Here is a 15,461-nt window from a genome sequence, read left to right as displayed (position 1 = left end):
ACCCGGGTTCAATTCCCGCCTCAGACGACTGACTGTGTGGAGTTTGCACGTTTCTCCCCGTGTCTGCGTGGGTTTCCTCCGGGTGCTCCGGTTTCCTCCCACACTCCAAAGATGTGCAGGTCAGGTGAATTGGCCATGCTAAATTGCCCGTAGTGTTAGGTAAGGGGTAGATATAGATGTAGGGGTATGGGTGGGTTACGCTTCGGCGGGGCGGTGTGGACTTGTTGGGCCGAAGGGCCTGTTTCCACACTGTAAGTAATCTAATCTAATCTAATCTCTCCCTACAGCTCAAATCCTTCAACCCTGGCAACATCCTTGTAAATCTTTTCCGAAAACTTTAAAGTTTCACAACATCCTTTTGAAAGCAGGGGGACCAGAACTGCATGCAGTATTACTAAAGTGGTCTAAATAACTTCCTGTACAGCCGCAACATGACCTCCTATATCAATGCACTGACCAATCAAGGCAAGTATACAAAATGCCTTCTTCACTACCCTTGACTCTACGGTCAAGGAACTATGAACATGCACCCTAAGGTCTCTTTATTTGGCAAACTCCCAGGACTCCACCAATAAGTGTATAAGTCCTGGCCTGATTTGCCTTACCAAAATGCAGCACCTCACATTTATCTAAATTAAACTCCATCTATCACTCCTTGCCCTATCTGATCAAGGTCCTGTTATACTCGGAGATAATCTCCTTGGCTGTCCAATACACCCCCAAATTTGGTCTCTACAAACTTACTAACCATACCTCCTATATTCACATCCAAATCACTTACATAAATGAGAGAAAGCAATAGCACAGGCCTCCAATCCAATAAACAACCCTCCATCACCACCCTCAATCTTTGAGCCAGTTCTGTATCCAAATGGCTAGTTCTCCCTATATTCCACGTGATCTAACCTTCCAAACCAGTCTACCATGAGGTACCTTGATGAATGCCTTACTGAAGTCCATATAGATCACGTCCATTGCTCTGCTTCATCAATTGAGTTAATAGACCTTGATGCTTACACTAAAAAAAAGTTGAGATCTGAATAATAATCCTTCACCCTCAAAGCACAAACCACATTTCGGCTTTTGCCATAGACATTACAAGGAATCACCAAAATAATGGTTTTACCAGGCTGTTCCTAGCTGGTTCTAATGGAAGATCACAGACTTGAAATGTTGGGCTGCATTTTACACACCAAGTGGGAGATCCCAGTGATAATCAGAAACTCGGGGCGAACCTGCATCGGCAGTTTCAGGGATCACCCCAGCCACATTTTCCTCTGGATTAAGCAACTAATTGGACAAAAAGGACGGCCGTGACAACAACAAAAGACGTGTATCTGTCCAGGAAGAGCTGCTGACCAATTGGCGGATCTGTGGCTCAGCGCTGCCACCATGCTTTTCAGATTGCCTCACCCACATTAATTGCCCATTTAAGGTCCTCCATGGGAGACTGGGTGAGACATTAGAGGGTTAATTTGTTCTGCTGACCTGCAGGAAATTGGATATCCTGAGGCTAGGGTCGTGGTCTCTGTCTTACAAGTAGAAAGTAAGGAATTTACATTCCCATCCCTTGCTATTCAGCCACTTGCATGGCCATTTCCTAGTTATTCAGAGTAAAGGAATTACATTATCGTCCCCTATTCAGAAATCAAGAAGAATATTGCAATTCAAATTCTAATTACTTACTACAGTTAAAAAAAAAGATTCACAACAGATTTAACCATTAAGGGATGATTTGTTTCTGGAAACAATGTGGTCACTGCATTGTGTCTTGAGTGGCATGTGACAGTCAGTGGGGGGGGGCGGGGGGGGGGGGGTGACTGTGGGCATCACTGACTGTGATGTAAACGTTTTGTATAAAGGAAGGCCTGTTCCTTTGTTCAGAGAGATCTTTGACACAGCTCCACAAGCATTGCAAGGAGTATTAGGGGTTCCTCCACAGCTTGTACTTGCTTAATCAAATTTGCTTCTTCACAGAAGTTGCAGTTGTATCAAGTGTGTAAGAATCTCAAGAAAGAGAACCTAGCACTGGGAGGGAAGCAGCATGTGCCCCAAAACTTCAGACTTAATTGGGTCAGAGGCAGGAAAACAGCAGCACCTCCCACTCAATTAAATGCCCCAATTTCCAAACCAGTCGCAGACGTGGGCATTAAATTCCATTGTGTTGCTGATACCGCAGAACCAGGAAGTGTGTTGGTGATGCCATCGTTATTGCAGCCCGTGGTCTGACTTGCTCCTGGAGATCTGATCGCAAGACACGATCACAAGACTGTGGTGCTGAATCACATGACATTTGAGCATGTCATTTACCCATTACCAAGATCATTACATTTTCCAACTGGATGATGCAGACTAACTGAGCCCCCACCGCCAAAAAGAGTTCCCTTTTTATTTTAGTGAAATAAACGGAATTTATACAAAAGGAACTCAAAATGATGTTACTACAATTAGATTTGACTGATTCATCACTGTATGCAATTTCTAACAAAACTTTACATGAAGCTTTCTGACCTTTTGTTTTTAAAAAAAGAAACAAGATACAAGTTATAAAAATAATGCAAACTCAGATCTCAACGGGCAATAAACACTGGCCAACTAGTGATGCCCACATCTCTCAAATGGATTAAAAAGAAAAGCACTGTGGTAGGATGAATCAAAAAGCAGAAAATGATTTCAATGGAGAGACACTCCAAAAGTGTGTAACACAGAGGAGTCTGAGTGGTTATGTGCACAAAACACAAACTATTAGCATCGCGTGCCTAACAGGTAATAAAGGTGACAAATGGAATCTCGGCTTTTATTGCTTGGATGCTGGGAGTTTGAAAATACGCAAGTCTTGTTACAACTGTACAGGGTGTTGTTGGGAAGGCCAAACTGGAACTCCTGTGAGCAGCGTTGGCCCCTATATTTGAGAAGGGACATGCTGGAAGCAGTTCAAAAAGCAGTTCACCTGGCCGATGAATGAGGGGTGGTCTTTTGAAGAATACAATATTCTGAGGGGAAATCACAGTCGGACTCAAAATATTAACTGCGTTTCCTCTCTCCACAGATGCTGCCCAGGCCTGCTGAGTTTCTCCAGCAATTCCTGTTTTTATTTAAATATTCCAATGGGGCTTGACAGGTTAGACATCAAGCTGTTTCCAGTAATGGTGTATCACAACCTATGGGACAGAGTTACAGAGTTCAGGGGGCACTCTTAAAATGGAGACTCAAATGAACTTATTCACCCAGACTGAAATGAATGGCCTAAAGTGTTGTGGAGATAGATTTTTGGAGTATCACAGTTGAGGGCTATGATGAGCTGGCGGTAAAGAGGAATTGAGGTCAGGGGCAAAATCAGCCATTATTTTGTTGAATGGCAGGGGCAGGGCAGAGGGTCCAAATAGCCCATTCCTATTCTTACATAAATGTTTCTCTAGTCTGGATGGTACAAACAGAAGCAATCAGAATTTTAAAAAGAGCTTGCAACTTGGCTAACATGATCCTAGGATTATAAATCATTAACCCCAGAATGAACGTGTCGGCCTTTCACACCTGCTTTACCAATCATCGTTGTTAAACAGTAAATTAGGTACAAAATGGACTACAATCATTACCTTCCTTATATGCTTTGATGATTGCTCTAAGTTCCTGGTTGGTTCTTGAGGCAAGAATTTCGATCAAACACTTTTCATCAGTTCCTGCGCCCTGCAGAAGATACAACAGAAACCAACAAGTTGGATCAACCAAATGTAGGCAGAGCTATGCCGCCATATTGTCCAGTGACTTCCACGGGAGCTCCAGACCGTCTGAGCAATTTTATTCCAGACACATTGAACAAAAACCTGTTCAGCAACAAATGACATTTTAAAGCTACTTGGGTGTTTTCTCTATCAAGCTGACACTTCCACATCAGATCAGCTCAAAGCTGGTGAACAGCAGATTTATAAAATAAAATGCATTTTTAATTGTACATTTCTCAGAAAACTCATTCTGTTTCTGAAACTGTGAAAAAAAATCTGACTTCTGTGAATTCCGAGAAATTTTTAGTCAGAAAGAGATAAGTATTAGAAGACTATATTTTAAATTCAAAACAAGTTATGGTTAAGGATACAACACAGCTCAAGTTAAGGGATTGTCATTCTCATTTTAATTCAGATATTTCAGTGGATTCACGGTGCTATTAAAAGATTAGAAATTTGATCAAAGCAATAAAAAGGATGAAGAGCTTTACTTCCAACTTTATACCAGAATGAAAAAGGATTGGATTGATATAATGCCTTTTGAAATCAATCTCAGTTATCTTTGAAGTGGACTCATGGTTGTAATGTAAGAAATATATTTAGACAGTACAGGCCTTTTAATGCGCTTAACTTACACACGAAATTAAACACAGTCTTCAGAAATCTCATTCTACATACTCCGAGCTTTCTTTACTGCAGCTTCAAATTTGTGGCCTCCAGAACTGTAAAGGTTTACTGTCCTGTACAGAAATAAGTTCATCACATCGATTGTTTTTTTTCTGCAGCAATCCAAATCTAATCACTCCAACTTACCCCAGCTCATCATCTGCATCACATATTGAATTTTCCCTAAAAAGGTGTAATGTTCTCTGCATGAAACAGTCCCTGAGGCAAAGTATACCCTCCTCCACAGAAAGACATTTCTACCAACTTTCCTCCTCACTGAGCAATTTAAATTAAATGTTTCCTCAACTCAGTGGAACCAGTTAGACATAACATACAGGGTTTTAGTGTGTCAGAATGTTTGGCACAAAACATAAATGGTTTATACAACAGTTAAAACAAAAGATACACAGAAATTACCAAAGAGAAACAGAACTTCCAGCTCAATTCATCCATATTGACGCTTATCCTCCATAAGAACATGAGGCCTAACCCACTGTGAGGCTCCCACATTTCCCTATTTCCCCTTTCTTTAAATATCTTTGTTTAAATGATAGCAATGGCACTGCTGCAAATCAATAACATCAATAAGCTTTCCCCCAGTCTCAACCCTCCACATAAAAATGATTTACTCAGCTCTCTATCCCAGGTCACTGCTTACTTTAAACCAATACCATCTTTGTCCAGACCTCTCTACCTGGGAACAGTAATTTTTTTTATCTAGTCCATGTCACACTTTCAGAACTTTAATACTACTCCATTAAATCAATGCAAATCAGGCAGTACAGAGAACAGCCACTTGTGTGAAGCTCCTGGGATGAAAGGTTTATTTTAAGCAGACAGGTTGAGTACATTGGGGTTTTTATCTAGTGTTTAGAAGTGGGGCATTCTTATTAGAATGCACAAGATTCTGTAGGAAATTAAGATGATATTTAATGTCCATCCCTAAACAGAACAGATGGCATTTTACAGTTCGTAACTTCAAGAGAGTCAAGAGGCAGAGGTGAGGAAAATGACCATCACTAAGGAGGTGTGGAGAAGCTGAAAGGTCTGATAAATCACCTGGACCAGATGTATTACACACCCGAGTTCAAAAGAAGGTAGCTAAGGAGGCAGAAGAGGCATTGGTTCAGGAATCACTGGAGTCAGGGAGGGTTCCACAGCACTGGAAAATGGCTAATATAATACCCCTGTTTAAAGGGGGAGGAAGGCAGAAGACCTGACATGACCTTGGTCATTGGTAAGATTTGAACATCCATTAAGGATGAGATTGCGGAGTACTTGGAACTGCATGGTAAAATAGGGCTGAGTCAGTACAGCTTTGTCAAGAGGAAGTCACGTTTGACAAATCTGTTCAAATACCTCCTCAAAGAAATGGTACATCAGACAAAGGAGAGCCAGTGGGCGTGATGTATTTGCATTTCCAGAAGGCCTTTGACAAGGTGCCACACAGAAGGCTGCTAAATAATTAACAGTCCATGGTGTTAGGAACAAGGTACTGATGTGAATAGTAGAGATAAAGGGATCTTTTCAGGACGACGTCTACTGGAGTTGTGCAGACGACAGTGTTGGAACCACTACTATTCACGTTAAATGATCTGGATGAAGGAGCTAAGGACATTGCTGCTACATTTGGAAATGACACAAAGACAGGAGCGGGGGAGGGGCAGGTAATATTGAGGAGGTGGGGAGACTGCAGATGGACTTTCGAAATGGGAAAAGGCTTCAGAAATCTGAAGCACAAAGGGACTGATTTCAGGACTCTCTTAAGGTTAAGATGTAGGCTCAGTTAGCAGTTGGAAGGCAACTCCAATGTTAGCATTCATTTCAAGAGAGCTAGTGTAGAAGAACAGGATGTACGACTGAAGAAGTATAAGGCAGTGGCCAAACTGCAAGTAGAATATTGAGAACAGTTTTGGACTCTGGACCCCGTTTCTAAGGAACGATGTGCTGGCAGAGAAGGGGGTCCAGAGGAGGTTTACGAGAATGATCTTGGGGACGAAAGGATGGTCACATGAGGAATGGGTGAGGACTCTGGGCCTATACTCAATGAAGTTTAAAAGGATGAGGGTGACTCACTGAAATGTACAGGCCTGAATACAGTGACATGGAGAAGATGTTTTCCACCAGTAGGAGAGACAAGAAACTGAGGGCATAGCCTCAGAGTGAAGGGACAACCTTTTGACATGGAGATGAGGAGGAATTTCTTCAGCCAGAGGGTGGTTAATCTGTGGAACTCATTGCTGCAGAGACCTGGGTCGGCCAAGTCATTGAGAGTATTTAAGACAGAGATAGATAGGTTCTAGAGTATTAAGGGCTACTGGGAGAAGGCAGGAGAATGGGGTTGAGAAACATTACCAAATGATGAATGGCAGAACAGACTCGATGGATTGAATGGCCAAATTCTGCTCCTGTGTATCATAGTTTTAACCATATTGCTGTGGGTCTGGAGTCTTGGAGGACAACTGATTTCTGCCCTTAAAAGGGGGTAATGAACCAGCTGGATTTCTAAATGGCGAAAAATGATAGCTTCATAGCCCCATTACTTAGGCTAATTTTTAATTAATTGGATTTATTAATTGGTTTGAAATGCCATAGTGGGATTTGAACACTGTCCTCAGAATACTTGAACACATTACCGTTAATGCCACCACTGGCCGTGGAATCCATCTGCCCATCTGATGTAAAGGATCAATTTGAAGAATAAAGAGTTTGCTTGGTGGGTTGGCCAACAATTATCTCACACCCAGTATCACTAAAAAAACATCATCTTGACATTCATTTCTTTATGCCTGGAGGACCTTGCAGTGCACACAATGTCTGCTGTGTTTACTACAACAACTTCAAAAATGTCACGGACAGTAAAACACCTTGTGAGGTCTCGTGGTCACAAAAGTCACTATAAAAAGTGAAGTTCAGATATTAAAAGTACTAGCAACTCTGTTCAACCTCTAACAGAGAGAGAGCATACTGGATATATACAGCAAGTCTGATAGCAATTGCAGACAGAAAACAGAGTGAATGTGGAGTCCAGTGACCCATCAGAGTTTGCTGTTTCTCTATCACTCCTTGTTTCAGATTTCTAGTATCTGCAGTTCTTTATGTTTATCCCCTATTCAACAAAAGCCGAATTGCAATTGAGAAAATTAATTGCACATCTCGAGAGCAGCTCTCCCACTGCTTCGCTCCAGTCAGGAACATCATTTGCTCTGGAAAGCTAAGCACAACAAACTTCAAGTTTACAATGATCCTTACACTGGGAAGGGAGAGATTTTACTCAGTCAGTGCAGCACATTCCATCTAAATAAAAGCAATAGGAGTTGGAAATCTGAAATTAAAATGAGGAATTCTGGAAGGATTCAGGCAACATTGTGGTATTCTGCTCCAATGTCTCCTGGGCTATCCAGTCACCTTCGCTAGAGATAGCACAAGGATGGCAAGTGAAAACTTTGCAGTAGAGCTCTCTGTCCAGAAATTCTGTATTGCTCACTGGCACAACACAGCAGGGAAATGCAAGAGAGAGTAGAGAGTCCATGTTACCATCACAGAATTATTACAGGACAGAATGAGGTCATTTGGCCCACTGTGTCTGTGCCAGCTATCCCTAATTGCCCTCAAGGTACTGGTAATGAGTGGCCTTCTAGAATTGCTGCAGTCATACCCACAATGCTGTTAGGTAGGGAACTCCAAGATATTGACAGCAACAGTGAAGGGACGGTGATATGTTTCCTTGTCAGGATGTGAGGGGCATGACAGGGAGCTTGTTCATGGTGATGTTTCTATGTGTCTGCCTCCCTTGTCCTTCAATATGGTAGAGGTCACAGGTTTGAAGAATACTGTGTAAGGAGCCTGGGAGAATTGCTGCAGTGAATCTCATTGATGGTACACTCTGCTGCCTAGTGGAGGGAGTGAATGTTGAAGATGGGGTGCCAATCAAGCATGCTGTTTTCCTCATGGATGAGGAGGTGGTTCTGGAGTGGTGTTGGAGCTGCATTGATCCAGGCAAATAGAGAATATTCCTTCATCCTCCTGAATTGGTGCCTTGTCAGATGGTGGGCAGGCATTGGGAAGACTGGATATTAGTTGCTTGCAGGTTTGTCAGCATCTGATCTGCTCTTGAAGCTACAGTTATACTTATAAGGTTGGTCCAGTTCAGTTTTTCATAAATGGCAACCCTGAGGATATTAGAAATGGGAGATTCAGTTATGGTAATGCTATTAAAATGTTAAACGCCAATGGTTGGATTCTCTCTTGTTTTGGGGAGAAAGTGAGGACTGCAGATGCTGGAGATCAGAGCTGAAAATGTGCTGCTGGAAAAGCGCAGCAGGTCAGGCAGCATCCAAGGAGCAGGAGAATCGACATTTCGGGCAGAAGCCCTTCTTCCTGAAGAAGGGCTTATGCCCGAAATGTCAATTCTCCTGTTCTTTGGATGCTGCCTGACCTGCTGCGCTTTTCCAGCAACACATTTTCAGCGCTTCTCTCTTGTTTTGCATGGTATTCACCTATCAGCCCAAATTTAATGTTGTCCATCTCTGATTTTTCACCACTTCACCAGATACCTTGGTAGAAAGGTTGGCTGATAGTATGTTTGAGACTGAAATGTTAGTAGTAACTGGGCCTCCTACTGCCAGGGCTGTACCACTAGGCTGGTTTCCCACCCAATGATTACAAGTCTGACTGCCATCTTGTGGACGATACATTAAATGAAGCCTATGCCTACTCAGATATACATAGAGAGTCATAGAGATGCACAGGGTGGAAACAGACCCTTCGGTCCAACCCATCCATGCTGACCAGATATCCCAACCCAATCTAGTCCCACCTGCCAGCACCCGGCCCATATCCCTCCAAACCCTTCCTATTCGTATACCCATTCAGATGCCTTTTAAATGTTGCAATCTTACTAGCCTCCACCACTTCCTCTGGCAGCTCATTCCACACACGTACCACCCTCTGCATGAAAACGGTGCCCCTTAGGTCTCTTTTATATCTTTCCCCTCTCACCCTAAACCTATGCCCTCTAGTTCTGGACTCCTCCACTCCAGGGAAAAGACTTTGTCTATTTATCCTATCCATGCCCTCATGATTTTATAAACCTCTATCAGGTCACCCCCTCAGCCTCCGATGCTCCAGGGAAAACAGCCCCAGCCTGTTCAGCCTCTCCCTATAGTGCAAATCCTCCAATCCTGGCAACATCCTTGTAAATCTTTTCTGAACCCTTTCAAGTTTCACAACATCTTTCCAATAGGAAGGAGACCAGAATTGCATGCAATATTCCAACAGTGGCCTAACCAATGTCCTGTACAGCCGCAACATGACCTCCCAACTCCTGTACTCAGTACTCTGACCAATAAAGGAAAGCATACCAAACGCCTTCTTCACTATCCTATCTACCTGTGACTCCACTTTCAAGGAGCTATGAACCTGCACTCCAAGGTCTCTTTGTAAAGCAACACTCCCTAGGACCTTACCAAATGCCAAGAGATTCTGACCCACTAATTCTATTGATCTAATATCAATAATTCAATGTGTATGCAAGGAACAAATTTTTTAGTGTTTACAATAAACAAGGCATTCAAACAGGCCATCGTATTAGACAAACCTTAATCTTGATTTAGATTACTACCCAAAACGTCAACATTAACTCAATGCAATTTCTAAAAGACCAAACGAGGGTTTTGTTAACGTCCAGAATCAATAATTCCGATCCTTTCCCGATGAACCTCTGTTCACTTCAGTTCGTCCCAAAATCAGTTATCCATATCCTCCTTTGTATAGTCTTACACACTGAGCACTACTGTGCACAGCCCATCATCACTAAAGCGGAATATTCCCATCTTCATTTTCAAATTCCTCTAACCCCTCCAAACTGGCCCTGACCCTCTCCATCTCTGGTTCTAAAGTTCTTCAAATCCCCCACTCTCTCCCCCCCTGCAAGTTGTTCCTGAAAATCCCTTTGGCCAAGCTCATGGACAGCCATTCTGGGACTTCACTGGCTTTGTTTCAGTTTTTATTTGACAGCACTCCTGTGATGCATACTGTAATGTCTGCGGACGATAAAAATCACTGGTTAATATGCATGTTGTTCTTGTAAAATCAGTTTTTAAACTTGTTTTTAGAAAACACGTTGTACGATAATTCCAACTCCTACTGAACAGAATGAGCAGGGAGTGGTTAACAGTTATGACTCTGGTGATTCATTTCAAGTATTCTGGGCTCAGTTACTTCCTTCCTGCCACATAAACTGCACAGATGTGAATTCTAAATGAAAGCAGTAACAGGAATTCTTTCCATAATCGTTAAAACATTGAACCCATTTTTAAGACAAGAGCTTGATGACTAGAAGATAAATGGAAATTTGTGTATGTTCAACAGGGGCATTAAGAATCTAATGCGATATTTTTCCACTTAATCTACAGAAAAAACATTTATTTGCACATAAGCCTTTAAGAGGTACTTTAAGTATTGCTACGACACTAACGGCAAAGCATAGAGTCATAGAGATGTACAGCATGGAAACAGACCCTTCGGTCCAACCCTCCATGCCGACCAGATATCCCAACCCAATCTAGTCCCACCCGCCAGCACCCGGCCCATATCCCTCCAAATCCTTCCTATTCATATACCCATCCAAATGCCTCTTAAATGTTGCAATTGTACCAGCCGCCACCACATCCTCTGGCAGCTCATTCCTTACACGTACCACCCTCTGCGTGAAAAAGTTGCCCCTTAGGTCTCTTTTATATCTTTTCCCTCTCACCCTAAACCTATGTACTCTAGTTCTGCAATCTCCGACCCCAGGGAAAAGACTTTGTCTATTTATTCTATCCATGCCCCTCAATTTTGTAAACCTCTATAAGGTCACCCCTCCGCCTCCGACGCTCCAGGGAAAACAGCCCCAGTCTGTTCAGCCTCTCCCTGTAGCTCAGATCCTCCAACTCTGGCAACATCCTTGTAAATCATTTCTGAACCCTTTCAAGTTTCACAACATCTTTGCAATAGGAAGGAGACTAGAATTGCACGCAATATTCCAACAGTGGCCTAACCAATGTCCTGTACAGCCGCAACATGACCTCCCAACTCCTGTACTCAATACTCTGACCAATAAAAGAAAGCATACCAAACGCCTTCTTCACTATCCCATCTACCTGCGACTCCACTTTCAAGGAGCTATGAACCTGCACTCCATGGTCTCTTTACTCAACAACACTCTCTAGGACCTTACCTAAGTGAATAAGTCCGGCTAAGATTTGCTTTCCCAAAATGCAGTACCTCGCATTTATCTGAATTAAACTCCATCTGCCACTTCTCAGCCCATTGGCCCATCTGGTCCAGATCCTGTTGTAATCTGAGGTAACCTTCTTCGTTGTCCACAACACCTCCAATTTTGGTGTCATCTGCAAAATTACTAACTGTACCTCTTATGCTCGCATCCAAATCATTTATGTAAATGACAAAAAGTAGTGTACCCAGCACCGATCCTTGTGGCACTCCACTGGTCACAGGCCTCCAGTCTGAAAAACAACCCTCCACCACCACCCTCTGTCTTCTACCTTTGAGCCAGTAACGCGAATGGCTAGTTCTCCCTGTATTCCATGAGATTGGACCTTGCTAATCAGTGAAGTCCAGATAGATCACATCTACTGCTCTGCCCTCATCAATCTTCTTTGTTATTACTTCAAAAAAACTCAATCAAATTTGTTGGACATGATTTCCCACGCACAAAGCCATGTTGACTATCCCGAATCAGTCCTTGCCTTTCCAAATACATGTACACCCTGTCCCTCAGGATTCTGTCCAACACTGATGTCATAACTTCAGTCATCAACCATAATTCCAGCAAGTCCTGTCTTGTCATGACATGGGGTGCTTTCAGCACAGTCAACCCATTTTCACCCACTCATAACACCCATTATCATTTACCGAGCTTCTCTACTTCCCTGGCTTATCATCTTCAATTCCTCTGTCTGCTTTTTTGGAGCTCTATTTCCACCTATTCCACTCCCCTCCTCCCCCTGCCCACCACCTCATTCCTCCCCCCCACCCCCCGCCCACCCCCTCCAAACCATCCTCCACAACCCTACCAGCATTAATGCCATATTTTCCTAGCTGCTCTCAGTTCAGATGAAGAATCACTGGACTTGAAGCATTAACCATTTCTCTCCATAGATGCAGCCAGACCTGCTGAGCTCCCCTAGCAACTTACAGAGTTTTAGGATTGAGCATCATGGAAAGAGACCCTTCCACCCACCCATCCATGCCAACCAACTATCCTAAATTAATCTAGTCCCCTTTGCCAGCACCTGGCCCATATCCCTCTAAACGCTGGGCGGCACGGTGGCTCAGTGGTTAGCAAGCTGCCTCGCAGTGCCAGGGACCCAGTTCAATTCCCACCTCAGGCGACTGTGTGTGGAGATTGCACATTCTCCCAGTCTGTGTGGGTTTCCTCTGGGTGCTCCGGTTTCCTCCTACAGTCCAAAGATGTGCAGGTTAGGTGAAGTGGTCATGCCAAATTGCCCAGAGTGTTAGGCACATTAGTCAGGGGTAAATATAGGGTAAGGGAATGGGTCTGGATGGGTTACTCTTCGGAGGGTCGGTGTGGACTTGTTGGGGCAAATGCCCCGTTTCTATATTGTAGGGAATCTAATCTAAACCCTTCCGATTCATGTCCACATCCAGATGCTTTTTAAAATGTTATGATGTGGACGTGATGGTGTTGGACTAGGCTGGACAAGGTTAAAAATCACCACACCAGGTTATAGTCCAACAGGTTTATTTGAAAGGACAAGTTTTCGGAGTGCTGCTCCTTTGTCAGGTAACTAGTCAGGTAACCTGACAAAGCAGCAGTGCTCTGAAAGGGTGTACTTCCAAATAAACGTATTGGACTATAACCTGGTATTGTGTGATTTTTATATTTTAAATGTTGCAAATGTACCAGCTTCCATCACTTCCTCTGGCAGGTCATTTCAGACATGCACCACCCTCTGCACGAAAATGTTGTCCCTTATTTCCCTTTTGAATCTCTCTCCTCTCACCTTAAACATATGCCCTCTAGTTTTGGACACCGCGACCCTATCCTGGGGAACAAAAAAAAACTTGGCTATTCACCCTATCCACACCCCTCATGATTTTATAAACCTCTATAAGGTCACTCCTTAGCTCCTAGGAAAATAGCCCCAGCCTATTCAGCCTCTCCCTAGACCTCCAACCCTGGTAACATTCTTGCAAATAGTTTTTGAACACTTTTAAGGTTAACCTCCTTCTTATAGCGGGGAGACCAGAACTGAATGCAGCAATTCAAAAGTGGCCTAACCAATGTCCTGTACAGACACAACATGACATCTCATTTCCTACTTGGAAGTGGGTACTACAGATTCGAGTCAAGATTAGAGTGGTGCTGGAAAAGCACAGCAGGTCAGGCAGCATCGGAGCAGCAGGAAAATCAACGTTTCGGGAAAAAGGAAACCCGATGAAGGGCTTTTGCCTGAAACATCTATTTTCCTGCTCCTGACCTGCTGTGCTTCTCCAGCACCATTCTAATCTTGACTCTGATCCCATTTCCTATATTTAATGTACTGACCAATAAAGGCAAGCACACCAAACACCTTTGTGATCCTATCTACCTGCAACTCCATCTTCATGGAGCTAGAAACTTGCACCCCAGGGTCTCTTTATGTGGCAACACTAACCAGGACCCTATCATTAAGGTGTAGAAGTCCTGCCCTGATATGCCTTTCCAAAATGCAACATTTATCTAAACTCCATCTGCCATTCCTCAGTCTATTGGACCATCTGGTCAAGGCCCCATTGTACTGTGAGATTACCTGCACTATCTACTACACCATTAACTCTGGTGTCATCTACAAGCTTACTAACGTTTCATCCTATATTCACAATCAAAGCATTCATATAAATGACAAAAAGCAGTGGACCCAACACTGATCCTTGTGGCACACCACTGGTCATAGGCCTCTAGTCCGAAAAACTCTGCACCACCAGCCTCTGTCTCCTACGTCAAGCCAATTTTGTACCCAAATAGCTAGCTCTCCCTGATCTAACCTTGCTAACTAGTCTACCATGTGGAAACTTTGCCAAAAGCCTTGCTGAACTTGTTTCAGATCTCCAACACCTGCAGTTCTTGGTTTTGTTTTGCTGCTGTCAAGATACACTATTCACAAAGTTCCACTAACAAAGATTTCTCAACAAACTCAGAGCTCTCATGAGGACTCAACACGTTGCAGGAGTGGAAGCAGAATATTACAGATCAGGACAGTCCTGGATGCAATCCCTCGTGCCAATGTGACCATTGTTCCCCGGGTTAAGGGGAGGCTTTAAGGAAAAAAAGAAATTAGCTGAGATTTCCAACTGCTGGCTGTGTCCAAAGATGGACATTGGGTATTCTGAGAACAAGAATACCCACAGTATGGAAACAGGCCATTTGGCCCAACAAGTCCACACTGACCCTCCAAAGAATACCCCACCCAAGCCATCCCCTTTACCCTATTACTCTTCATTTACCCCTCACTAATGCACCCAACTTACACATCCTTGAACACTATGGGCAATTTAGGATGGCCAATTCACCTAACCTGCACATCTCTGGATTGTGGGAGGAAACCCACACAGACACAGAGAGAATGTGCAAACTCCAGACAGACAGTCGCCCAAGGCTGGAATCAAACCTGGGTCCCTGGCGCTATGAGGCAGCAGCGCTAAGCACTGAGCCACCATGCCACCCCCTTTGTTGTTTCTTATTGGAAAATAACCTGAAGATCTTGAATCATAAACTGGGTTCAGTCGAGCCCAATGGTTATATGTTACAGGTGCCAATTAATATGGATATTATGCTGTTGGAATCAAACAGATTTCCCATTATGAAGGCGTTAGAACAGACAGATCTTGGCATTGATTAGTGTGCAGTTTGCAGATTTGGTCATGCCCACACACTTGGTGGGTCATTTGTGTGCAATAGTCTGATTACATGGTCTGTGATCCCAAATCACAACCCCTTGCACATGTGGCCAACATGCAACTAATGAAAGCCTACCTGAAAGTCTCAGCCTGTACGATGGCAAA

The 15,461-nt window shown here is 43.4% G+C and overlaps 1 protein-coding gene across 1 annotated transcript in view; it reads right to left on the bottom strand.

Annotated features, from left to right (window-relative positions):
- LOC140485741 (annexin A5-like) overlaps positions 1–15,461 on the bottom strand; it is a 56,925-nt gene that overhangs the window by 17,301 nt on the left and 24,163 nt on the right. The window contains exon 6 of the mRNA XM_072584222.1: positions 3,597–3,687. Within this exon, the coding sequence (XP_072440323.1) occupies positions 3,597–3,687 (91 nt within the window). The remainder of the gene's footprint in view (positions 1–3,596; positions 3,688–15,461) is intronic.

Source organism: Chiloscyllium punctatum, chromosome 14, assembly GCF_047496795.1.
Source record: "Chiloscyllium punctatum isolate Juve2018m chromosome 14, sChiPun1.3, whole genome shotgun sequence".
NCBI lineage: Eukaryota > Metazoa > Chordata > Chondrichthyes > Orectolobiformes > Hemiscylliidae > Chiloscyllium > Chiloscyllium punctatum.
This window is presented reverse-complemented; position numbering and strand designations above follow the sequence as displayed.